Here is a 12,781-nt window from a genome sequence, read left to right on the forward strand (position 1 = left end):
CTGAGTGATAGTCTGGGGCTTGGCATTAACCACTCTTGTTCTCCTGAAACCTAGGAATTTTGTCAATGCATACAGTAGGTTGTTGGCAAACATCTCTCTAAATTGTCAATTCCCCTCCTCAGAAAAGCCACATTCCTTTTTCATTTACAGATGATGTCCTGCATTCTTATTCGCAGTTTCCCTGGAACTTTGGGATCTAATGACTAGTAACTTCTCTTGACTTCTCCAGCGTGCAGGCAGGCTTCGTAATCACGGCAAAGGGCACAAGACCCTTGGAGGAAAAATCCAACTTCAAGAGTTCTTTACCTGTCGTATTTTCAGATTGGTCTCTCCATCCAAATTAGATGTTTCAATATAACACATCGCTTGGGGTTCGCTGAGAAGAGAGCAAAGTATCGATATCAAACCCATGATCCCTTCACCCACTCTATCATGCCACTACTTGCATTATAATCTCTTCCCCAGCATAGCCAGACACCACCACGTTAACCAGACCGGAGCTAATTTTCTTCAGTAAACAGATTCCAGAAGCCCTGTTAACGATGGAGGTCTATCTCTGGAAAGCCAACACCTTAGGGAGAAAAAGTGGAATGAAGAGGGTTTTTTGGTTGTTAAAGAACCACCGCCATACTGCTTGTTTAGGGCTTTCCGGCCCAGGTCCATAGGGCCAACATTACTACGGATTCTTACGCTCATCTCCCAAACCTCCTGATGAAGCTTGGATCCAGAAGCAAACGGTAACTAAAAATACAAAAGATGCCTTTCCTTCTGGGCTAAATATAATCAGAGTGATAAGGATGCAGCATGGCAGAACTACTCGATAGCAGCTTGCAGTGCCTCCCCACCTTCGCCACCCCATCCCTGGAAACCAGTGTAGGTCCAAGCTCATCAAGAGAAGAAAGATTTGGACCTGAGCTAGTGGATTCAACCGGCCCAGTCTTTCCAAGGGATGACCCAGATTCAGGGGCCGGACCCCGAAGAAAAAAGGACTCCTCCTGCCCCCCACAGAACCCACACAAATCTTCCATAAAGTACTTCTGCCTGTAGATGAGAAGGGTCAGTGACCTTAACCCCTGAAGCCACCGAGTCTCCACCTTGAACGTCCAAGTGGCTCAAACCAAGGGCATTCCTGTCAATCGCTTCCATTCTTCTACCCCATTCTAAGTGGGGTTGCAGTCTGGCCACTATAAACCAAAGGGTCATAACCGTCTCACAGCTCAAGAAAAAGTAAGTGAACATAGCAAGTTTACCACTACCCAAGAACCAGCTGAAAACGTAACCATGACAAATTGGAAATCAAAACTCAGGGTTGAAATTACATAACGAAGTCTTATAACGAAATCAACTTCACCTCAAACTATTTTTCTTCTACATACAAAGCAGAGGCAACTACTTTTCCGAACGTCAAGAGGGCAGAGTTACTACAATTAGCCCTCCAAATCCAATTCAACCTTTGTTTCACGTGACTGAGGAGTCCCACGCGAAAACACTAGTGTTGATGGTTTCCGTAAGCTCTTTTCCTACTGCCCTGCCCCTCCTCTGCACTGACTCTTGCTTGATGAGGGGAGGGGAGAGCCAAGCCATCTCAGCTCTAAGGAGCCCAGGGCGTGGGCTACAGACAGCACTCCTTTCACTGCACCCGAGCATCCTAGAGTTTTCATCCCAAGTGGTTGGTGCGACGAAGGTGGGAGGAGATGAGGCGCGGCAGGTGGTCCGCGAGGAGAGGTTCTGTGAGGAGAGAACTCCAGAAGGGGTGACGGCAGAGGGTCGGGGAACAGAAGGGCAATTAAAAGTGGGGATGTGAGGGGAAGTCCAAGATGGGGACGGTGACCCGTCTGTCCAAGTTGTGATATTAATTAGCCTTTTAGTGCTCTCAACTCATCAGCGCAGCCATTTCACACCCACTCAGCAAATCTGACCTGGAGGACACAATGATCATGTCTGCCGGAAGATGTTGCCCATTGGTGACCTTCACAATGTCTCCTACAGCCACCTGTGGAGTCAGGAGCAGGGGCACGGCAGCATGGAAGAAGAGAAAATGAATAGATTGTCTATTCATACTGGACAAGGATTACAAGTTCTACTGAGAAAGAAAAGGAGACAGGGAGAGAGACACAGAGAGAGAGAGAGAGAGAGAGAGAGAGAGATTGGACAGCACTACACAATTCAAAAATCCTTTTTACAAAACTATGACTTCAAAATCAGTTACACTAGCGTTATAGAAAATCCCTGGCAAGGATTGTTTTAGAAGCAGGTCAGAATGAAATTAGTCCCACAGCGGAAAATACAAACATAAATAAGAGAGTTTCACAACAGGTCCATGGTAGTCGTCCCCCGTCTTACAAACATTTCACAAGAGAAAAGAGAAGAAAGAGTAGGAAAGAAAAAGAAACAAGAGAAACGTGTCTCCTGTTTCTTCGGCCCTGACATCTTCCATCCAGTGCTCAGGAAGCTTGGCTTCCTCTGTGGCCAACCTAAAGCAGGCATGAAAGAGGACAGCGGAGAAGACTTTGGTTTTTTTTGCCTGTCAGCTTAATGTCGCATTTTTCCTCTCTTTCTCCCTTCCATCCGTCTCTCCGACGCCCACCCTCTCCTCGGCTCAACCACCGTCATCCTCGTCCGAAGGTTCTCTCATCATGGCAGGTTATAGGCAGGAGCTTCAACAGCTGGGCCCAGCCAAAGGGTCTCTCTTGCAGCAGACCAGTTTGAGGCTGTCAGTAGAGGAATGTGGGGCATTTTCCCTGGCCACCCGACCTCAGACTAAGGCTAGTTATCCTAGCTCAATCCCTGCCATCCCGAGGGAGTTCCACTTGCTAGGACCGTGCTGGGCACTCTCGATTCGTTTGCTCCAAAGCCCTGGGGGGAGATTTCCTACCTCAGTTCCAAAGAAACAGGTTGACAAAGTATTTTATTTCTGAGCAAAGAGCTGTGGTCAGTTACATCTCCTGTGCTCTGAACTAAACATTTATGTGCTAATAATAATAACGGTATTTGTTAAGCGCTTACTATGTGTCAAGCACCGTTCTAAGCGCTGGGGGAGATACAAGCTAATCAAGCTGGACGCAGTCCCTGTCCCACACGGGGCTCACAGTCTTAATTAATCGATAAATTTATCTTAATGTGCTACCGTGTGTGTTTGAAGAATGTTTGAAGGTGGGTGGCAGAGAAAAGAGTCATCAGAATCAGGATCATCTTTCATAGTCAACAGCGTTCGGATTTTCCCCACTGTGCAGCATCAGATGGTGTCCACCCCAGAGAAACTCCCAGCCAGTCCATCTAGGGAACCGAAGCCTGTGCCAGAGCATCCTTTTGACTGCACTGACCGACGTCATTTTCTTCAAAAGAGAAGCAGTGTGGCCTAAGAGAAAGAGCACGGGCCTGGCAATCAGAGGACCTGGGTTATCCCAGCTCCACCACTTGCCGGCTGTGTGATCTAGGGGCGAGTGACTTCACTTCTCTGTGCCCCGGTTTCCTCATCTGAACAATGGGTATTAGACACCTGTTCTTCCTCTTACTTAGATTGGGAGTCCCACTTGGGCCAGGGACTGCATCGAACCTGCTTAACCTATACCTACGCCGGTGCTTTGAACAGTGCTCGGCACTTAAGTGCTTACCAAAATGCCACGATCACTCATAAACCAAGGCTTGTATTACATGACTTAAATTTGCTTTGTCTCTTTCCAAACGGGTCCCGCTGTGCTCCCTCAGATGCCCGATGCAATATAACTTTACTGCTCATCTGGGGACCGAGGCACTTGTTATGGGGAATATTTGACCGAGGAGCACAGCAGTTTAATTAGTCTGAGCGATGGACATGAGCCAGCTAGGAACAGCCACAGATCTTCTAACTGTTGCTTTTACCGCGGTGGCAGGCAGATTCTAGACTGAATGCACACAGTGTGCAATAAGGTCAGAGGCTGGCAGCCTGGGAAAGAATATGCTTTTTCAGGGTTTTTTCATTTAATCGCTAACAAAAGACCCGGACTCCCACAGAATAGGTATGCTCTGATTAAAATTTAAAGCCTCATTTCTTATGACAAAGGGCGCTGACCTTCGATAAATAGGCCAAGTTTCAGCTCAAACAACCGCTCAACAGCTATGGCTACAAAATGAAAATAAGGTATTTCCCAACGAATATTTCCAGTAAGTTTGTCCACTCAAAGTTCAGGTAAAAGGAAGGAGTAAACGTCTAGCTGGTGTTTTTCCCCTTATGGTGGGGATAACTCTGACCAGGTGAGAGCAAGTGGGTTTTGCCAGGATCGGGGGTGTGTCTTACTCTCCCTCAACTGCTCAACCCTCCAAAGTATACATATAAAATGAAATCACTGGATAAATTGCAAGGAAAAGCTTTCAGTAATTGAAACATTGTAAACTGTACTTTGAGTTTGATCATTCATCTATATCTGGTTAAAGCCCTAAAAGCAAAGCCTCCTTACTCAAGGATATGTGACCTACTTAATTGTCTTTTTCCTAAGGTCAGATGGATGCTGGACTGCTCAAACAGCTCAGAAAGGTTCCTCAGATTTCAAATAACTTGAGGAAAACATGGGTTTTGAAGCTACACTTTAGTTACTGTATCTAAATATTTTGGGCAGATAATAGTCTTGTTCAAGAAAATTCAGAAAGCAAAACCTTTCTGGAGAAAATGAATCCACAGTTTCCAAAACTTCAATTCACCTTTACTGTTCCATTATCCTCCTAAAAAGAAAATACTCTTTTGAAAGCCCTGTGGTTTTAAGTTAATATGTGAGAAACGGAGGGGTTCCAGCAGAAAAATTCTCCTCCCGGTAGCCTCCATTTCATTCTCACAAACTTAGGAATCTTCCTAAATCCCATAACAGCAATTTTATGGGAGCTTTGCAGTGACTTTTTTTTAAGACATATTGAAGAATTGGATAGGCAATTGTGAATGACCAGAACACTGTCTGTCTAGTCCTGATACAGTCATTTAAAAAGGGGGACATGTCCACTCACACTTCCAGCACTTGTGACCTTTTCAATTCTAAAGAAACACAGAAGGATATAGTATACAGAGTGGCCTACAGAACAAATCTTTAAGCTCATCCTGAAAACAGTAATGCATTTTAAAACCAAGATTTAACACCAAATATAGCAATACACTGAACAAAATTTAACCCAATTCAAAATCGCCCCTTGAATTTCAAGATCTTTGATAAAAGTTTACCTCTTTCCAAATGATGTTCTGCCACATACCATTTCTTAACACTGAAAAGGAAAGAACTTTGCATTAATTTTAAAGCCAAAAGACTAAAAGGCTTTAGCCAGAAAATGGGGTTTTTTTGCAGATTTCCAAGGTATTTTTAATTCTATACCAAGCTTAGATGGATACGGACCCAAAGATACAGCGGGTACACCTAATAATAGCAGTGGCCTGGGAAAATACTCTCACTAGCTCTAGAGAAGAAGGACCCTATCAGAGGGCTCTTGGAGAATACGTGACTTCTTACAAATTTTCTTTAAGGAAATATTGCCCCTTTTACCTCTCCATGTTCTGGCTACTGTTTGGTTATTCTAATAAACGCAGCGTGATCACATTCCCGAGCTCTCGCCCCATTCTTGCTCAAACACTGTGCCTCTCTCACCTCTTTCATTTTCATTTAAAATGTTCACTTTCTGGAACTGGAAAACATCGTAAAGGTTCGATTCCATTATTCTTTGACAAATCATAAAATCCTACTTTATCTGAATTCTTCTGATAATGAATGGGCCTGCATCCCTAAGGAGGTATTCTGAAGTAGAAAAGGTAGCTCAGATTAATGCCTTACCTATTGTTTTCTTTTTGTTTACTGTGTTGTCTGCCTTGTGCCGTTCCTGCCACGAAATAAACACAACGACACTCAGAGATGCTCAAAATTAGTAATCCACAGAGCAAAGTGAGAAAAAGAGCGCTTCCAGTTGTCTATGAGAGAATTACTCTCTTGATCATCATTTGAGATACAAATTTTTCTAGCAGCGTGGCCCCTCCGGCATCCGCAACTTGGAGCTGGGGCACCCGTGCAGGCTCGAGGCTCCCTTTCCTCTTACCAGCTACAGGTGATCCATCTCTCCAGGCTCATCAGCCTCCAGACCAGCCCCCTCCTTCAACCAGGGGAGTCCTATGACATCCTCCCTGCCACCCGAGTGAGACTCAAATCCCTTCGCCTGGTCTGAGGCCTCTAAATCTCTCCCTTCCTCCAGCCATCCAGTTCCTCTCAATTGAACTGCCAATAATAAAAGGGTTGGTGAGGGAACCAAATTCTAAAGTTTCTCTCTTCCGGGTTTTTTTACTTGAAGCACTTGTATATGGAAAAAAACAGCAGGTACTCCCTTAAGTCATCCCATGAGTCTACTCAGATCTGATGACAAGCAACTAACGACATTTAAAGAATTTCATTTAGCCTTAATGCAGTTCAAGAGTTTTAGACTAGGGCAAGACCACTGCAAACACAAACTCTTACACTGTTTTCGTTAACTAGGCTTTGATCATTAGGAGGGAGGGGGGGATCCATATGTTGAATGCATAAAGATGGCAGTGTGTGAAAATGGTTTTTGCCTTCTTCTGTTTATCCATAAAAGCAGCTGTTTGTGGCTTTCTTCCCAAATCAAAAGGTATTTGAGTCTTTACTGTGTGCAGAGCACTGTACTGAGCACTTGGGAGAGTACAATGTAACAGAGTTAGTAGACAGGCTCCATTTCCAAGAGAAACTTACAGTCTAGAGGGGGAAAAATATCCCCAGGTCTGTTCTACAGATGTAGGTGCAGCTTCATCAAATCATCATCTAGGGTGTTGAGTGCTTACTAATTCAACTCTCCTTTCTCGACATCCTAAATACAGGTCGATAGTCTCAAGCAACTTCTCTTGGAGCACGTAGATGGGAGACAGAAGACACTAGGAAATAAATCTCGTCCACCACCTCTGGCCCTGCCAGAGGGAGCCAAATGGAGGACAGAGGGAGAGCTACACAGGCAGGGAGGTCGTGGCTGGTCACTGCAAGCCCGGGGGTCTGAGGATCGGAACTGCCTGCTGGAAAGGGAAGGTGGTTGTTCAACTTCCTAAAGAGGTCCCACTTCCTGCTCCCTCCCCCTAGATTAGGTTGGAGACCTTGATCCCAGGTCTTGATCTGTCCCAGGATGGCAGGTTTTACCACTTGGAGGGATGGTGGGGGAAGGAGAGAAGGAAGGGAGGAAAGGAAGCGAGAGTCTGGGGCAATTACTCCTATTCCCCTTACTCAAAGGCATCTCCACGCCCACCACAGCACATCTCAACAGAGAACAACAATTAGACAGTGGAGGGGGGATAAAGAACAGCCTTATCCCCGCTCCTTCTCCCACCCAACTTCCCAAGCCTAGAATGACCTCGCCACAGACTGTGGTGGGACTGGCAGGTGTGGTTTTCGCAAGAAGTCCGATCACAAGACTGGTAAAGTTGTCATGGGAAAAAATTAATTTTGGATTTCGTTCCACGGTTTCGGCAACTAGTCACGTTATTAACCGGTGAAAACATTAAATAGTAAATAACTTCAGCTTTAGTGAATAACTGCCAATGTTATTCTGGAAACATGAATGAAATACAACTAGGGAGAATTTGAAATTAGGGCCCTTAAATCAGGAGTGCCATCTACAGAAGTGCCCCATCAATAGACAATCAAATTCATGCTCTCTCTACAAGTGGAAATAGTGTCCAAAGCTCCGCGTCTCAAGTTCTAATCTTAACCCCTTGCTTCAAAAATTATAGACTGTCTTGATAGATGTAAAGATTTCATTTTACCCTTAACCCCAGCCACAAGATTATATATTTTATCTCACAAATCGAGGTTTACCATCTCACTGCCCCATCCCAAAATGCCCCCAAGAGATGACAATTTGCTATCTTACTCGGTCGAGACCTGTTCCTCTTGTAGCTTAAAAGTTCACTTACATAATCTTCTATTATCTCTTTGATGCCGGCAACCGTCAGAATAAATATCAATGGCACCAAGGTGGTATACCTTCCCGTTGGAGATACATCTGGGATTTGCTGCAAAGGGATCAGAGAGAAAAGAGGAAAAGGTTTTAGGCATAAAATGGAAGTCCGGCTTGATTGAGCAGACTCGGTCTTGCAGAGCACACACAGAACAAGAGGACACCACACCTCCTGCTTTTCTTGAAGGTGTCTCAAGGTGCACAGGTTCCCTAGGCCGGAAACGCCGGTGCCAATTCCTCGCGCACGCTCTCCTGGACTCAGGCAGGGAGAAAGCGTGCTACTGCCATCTGGAGCCGCATTCCCGTCTGCATGGCGGGGAGCAGCGTTTTATTTTGCCGGCCGCTTCCCCCTTTCAGACTGTGAGCCCGATGTTGGGCGGGGATTGTCTCTATCTGTGGCCGAATCGTACATTCCGAGCCCTTAGTAAAGTGCTCCGCGCGCAGTAAGCGCTCAATAAATACGACTGAATGAACGAGCAGCAGCAGCAGCCGTCCTGATGCACGAGGTCCTCCAGCAGCTTTAAATGAACACGCCCAGTTTGGCCCCCCACATGTGTTTCCACTCCACGTTTTGGCTAGGAAGGGACAGCAGAATTAGGGACGGTTTTTCCGGCAACCCAGGCCCGTCCGTCAACGGCACAAGGCAGCGCTGGAAGCAACGGCTTGTACGTCACCGTGAGAACTACAACACCGGGTCTCCTCAAAATTACCACTGCTGCATTCGGGGACAACTGGGGACACATCCGAAAAATGAAGTTCTTGCTTTCTCTTGCCGATTTTCCCATCATTTTCTAGATCTCCATCCACCAGAAGCCGGAACCTTGGCATCATATTTTAGTCGACTTGGAGTTGAAAAGCTGATTGTTCTTCTCCCATATTTTACAGACCAGTCCCTTCCTCTCCACCCTAACTACAGCCACCCTGTCTCAAGCCTGAATTACTTTCTGGTCTCCTTGTCTCAAACCTCTAATTATAATAATAACTGTGGTATTTAAGCATTTACTTCATGCCAAGAACTGTATTAAGTACCGGGATAGATACAAGACAATCGGGTCCCACATAGGCCTCCTGGACTAAGTAGGAGGGAGAACAGGGGTAGAATCCTCATTTTGCAGACAAAGGAACTGAGGTACAGAGAAGTTAAGTGACAGCAGGAAGCGGCAGGGCAAGGATTAATAATAATAATAATGTTGGTATTTGTTAAGCGCTTACTATGTGCAGGGCACTGTTCTAAGCGCTGGGGGAGAGACAGGGTCATCAGGTTGGCCCCCGTGAGGCTCACAGTTAATCCCCATTTGACAGATGAGGGAACTGAGGCCCAGAGAAGTGAAGTGACTTGCCCACAGTCACACAGCCGACAAGTGGTGGAGCCGGGATTAGAACCGATGACCTCCGACTCCTAAGCCCGGGCTCTTTCCACTGAGCCACTCTGACTTCCAGGCCCACGCTCTTTCCAGTGGGCCTCGCTGTTTCCCTCTACCTTCAAAAGCCTCGTCGACATACAACCGTGAGCATCATCTTGAACGGTGCAACTATAAAGCATCCTCAAACTGCAAATGCAGTGATTTTTACGGTACTTACCGTCTATTAAATATGCCAGTAGTAATAAATGTATTCAATTAAAATCTACCAGGCCACTCTCACGCTTGTTTAACTCAGGTATACCTAAATGTTCCCATGACCAAATTATTTTCAATTTAGAAGCATCACAGCCTGCATTAACTTGGGGGAAGTGATTTCCATGCGGTCACTTCAATTTTGCTCCCTGTCTTTTAAGCCTTTTCTAGCAAAATCTCTTCTGCAATTTCAGGAGCCTTCAGTTTCCAAAAATTGTTCTGGAGCTTCTACTTTGGATTCCTCTTTCCAGGATGCAGACAGAATGTGATTTCCGCTAACGTGACTCATTCTTGGTCAGATATGCCGGAGACCCTCGGGCCTGACAGTTGATACTAATATCGATTATCTTATCAGCTCATCTGGTCTCCCAACTCCTTGGCCTTCCAACGAGGGCACCAAGGAGGAAATGAGGTGTATTCTGTGGGGTTGTCGGCACCTTGCCCCAGCCACTATAGAACCTGTGGAGACACTCTTTAGGAAGGTGAAAACCATACAAAGAACAATAAAAATGGTATTTAAGCACCTACTGAATGCCAAGTATTGCAATAAGGACTGGGGTAGATATAAGATAATCATATCAGATACAGTCCCTGTCCCAACTGTGAGCCTCACATGGGACCACCTCATTACCCTGTATCTCCCCCAGCGCTTAGAACAGTGCTCTGCACATAGTAAGCGCTTAACAAATACCAACATTATTATTGTTATATGGAGCTCACAGTCTAAGTAGGAGGGAGAGTAGCTATTTCATCCCCACTTTACAGATGAGGAAACAGGCATAACTAATAATAATTCTGGTATTTAAGCACTCACTACGTGCCAAGCACTGCTCTAAGCCCTGGAGTCGATGCATGGTAATCACTTTGGACACAGTCCCTGTCCTGTACGGGGCTCGCATTCTTAATCCCCATTTTACAGGTGAGGGAACCGAGACACAGAGAAGTGAAGTGACTTGGCCCAAGTCACATGGCAGGCAAGTGGCAGAGCCAATATTATTCATTCAATAGTATTTATTGAGCGCTTACTATGTGCAGAGCACTGTACCAGAACCAAGGCTCTGTCAATCAGGCCCAGGCCCTTTCCACTAGGTCACAAGCCCCTTTTCCTCTGCTCCTCCTCCCCATCGCCCCGACTCCCTCCCCCTGCTCTACCCCCCTCCCCACCCCACGGCACTTGTGTATATATGTTCGTATTTATTATTCTATTTCTTATCGATGTGTATATCTCTATAATTCTACTTATTTAGATTGATGCCTCTCTACTTGTTTTGTTGTCTGCCTCCCTCTCCTTCTAGACTGTGAGTCCGTTGTTGGGGAGGGATCGTCTCTGTTGCCGAATTGTACTTTCCAAGCGCTTAGTACAGTGCTCTGCACACGGTAAGCGCTCAATAAGTACGACTGAATGAATGAACGAACAAGCCCACATTCAGTTATAAGCTCCTCAAAAGGAAGAAATATCCTGCCCGTCCCTTCTTGAATGTCTGTTAGTATTCCCACATAGCAGGTACTCAAAGGCTACTGAGCTGACTGACCTAGAAAGTTAACTCCTACTTAAGAGAAAATTGTTTCTTCCTTTCACTGCAATTCTGAAAATCCTGATAAAGCACTTTGAGAACTATTTAGAAAAAGAATCGCAGATCTTGAAAGTGAACCTCCTGACCCTAACCTGTAAATGTAGTTTATAAATCTGAAGCAAAGCCTTCAGAGCACTTTTCAGCTACTGGATCTAACCAACCCCTTATAGAACTGATTGATATTTTCTGTTTGCCCAGCTTCTTGGGGTTTAAAACCCTCCCCCCAAAACTGCTGGGCTTATTACCCTCTGGGTGGAGTGTTTGCTTCAGTCTGTTTTTAATCCATCACCTTCAAGATTCCACAGCGTGACCCCTGGCCCTGCTTACTGTGTAATTTCCTCAACAATAAAATGCCAAGCTTGCTTTATACCAGCCCTGCATGATTTTGTAAACTTCAGCCTTCCCTGCCTAAGCACTCTTTTCCTTTTCTCCCACTCCCTTCTGTGCTGCCCTGACTTGCTCCCTTCATTCAATCGCCCTCTCCCACCCTCACAGCACTTATGTCCATAACCATAATTTATATTAACGTCTCCCCCTCTAGATCGCAAGCTTGCTGTAGGCAGGGAATGTGACTCTAATACTGTTCTCTCCCAAGCAGTGCGGGGCTCTGCATACATTAAGTGCTCAATAAATATGAATGACTGATCCAGTCCTGAGCCCTCTCAGGGCACCTTCCCAGACTGCAGGGCCCTACCGTTCGGTTCGTCTTCACAAGGAAGCGTCTCCTTCCCCTGGCTGTCTTGGTTGTCCCCCTCTATGCCTTCTCCAGCGCTCTTCTGTCCTTCCTGAACTGTGACGGGGAGAACTGCCCACAGTCCCGCAGGTGTGACTGTGAGCCCGTCACTGGGCAGGGACTGTCTCTGTTGCCCGACGGTACATTCCAAACGCTTAGTACAGTGCTCTGCACCCAGTAAGCGCTCAATAAATACGACTGAAAGTGTGGCCGTGCCAAGGTATAACATGGTAGCAAAGGATTAGCCTGGAGGGTTTGCCATCCCCTTCCTGATGTTACCCAGCATTGGGCTGTCCTAGTGATAATAACTGCGATATCTGTTCAGCGCTTACCATGCGTCAGGCACTGTACTAAGCGTTGGGATAGATGCAAGATAATCGGGCAGAACACAGTCCCTGTCCCACATGAGGCTCGCCGTTTTAATAGTCTTAATCCGGGCTGCTGTCGAACCTTGCAATCTGGTTCGCTGTTTTCACTCTGATTCCTAACAAGGAAAGACCTGCCCAACTCCACTTCATCGTATAAAAAAAGTGTTACCTGTAATAAGGCAATGAAGAGGAAGAAGGCGTTAGCAGCTCTTCTAATCTGCTCATACAAGAATCGAGGTAGAAATGTCACCACGCTGTACTTGGCTGTGCTGTAAAGGTAAAAAAAAAAAAAAAAATGTTAATTTTATGGCTCTACTGTGGACTGCAAGAAAACTATCAATAGAATTCTCATTTGATAGCCGCTCCGAGAGAGCCCAAAGGTAGAATCTTAGCTCTAAATGGAATAAAAGTCAATAAATTCTTGGATTCTGATCCTCTTGTGGAGAAGCTTGGTGCTTAAAACAGTTGAAGTTACTTTAAATGAGCCGGCAAACTCTTTATGGAGCTTCTTTCTTAGTTTCAAAATTC

The 12,781-nt window shown here is 45.7% G+C and overlaps 1 protein-coding gene across 3 annotated transcripts in view; it reads right to left on the reverse strand.

Annotated features, from left to right (window-relative positions):
* Nucleotides 1–12,781, reverse strand: part of ATP8A2 (ATPase phospholipid transporting 8A2) — a 301,962-nt gene that overhangs the window by 220,785 nt on the left and 68,396 nt on the right. For 2 of the 3 annotated variants that reach the window (XM_029048279.1, XM_029048280.2), the window contains exons 3-8: nt 12,423–12,522; nt 7,919–8,017; nt 5,787–5,832; nt 5,186–5,226; nt 1,920–1,993; nt 307–376 (exon numbers count right to left, since the gene is read on the reverse strand). In XM_029048279.1, coding sequence (XP_028904112.1) covers nt 307–376; nt 1,920–1,993; nt 5,186–5,226; nt 5,787–5,832; nt 7,919–8,017; nt 12,423–12,522 — 430 coding nt within the window. Of the gene's footprint in view, nt 1–306; nt 377–1,919; nt 1,994–5,185; nt 5,227–5,786; nt 5,833–7,918; nt 8,018–12,422; nt 12,523–12,781 lie in introns of those variants that run through there. The other variant, XM_029048281.1, reaches the window with a different exon arrangement.

The sequence above is a fragment of the Ornithorhynchus anatinus genome, chromosome 20 (genome assembly GCF_004115215.2).
Source record: "Ornithorhynchus anatinus isolate Pmale09 chromosome 20, mOrnAna1.pri.v4, whole genome shotgun sequence".
NCBI classification, from domain to species: domain Eukaryota; kingdom Metazoa; phylum Chordata; class Mammalia; order Monotremata; family Ornithorhynchidae; genus Ornithorhynchus; species Ornithorhynchus anatinus.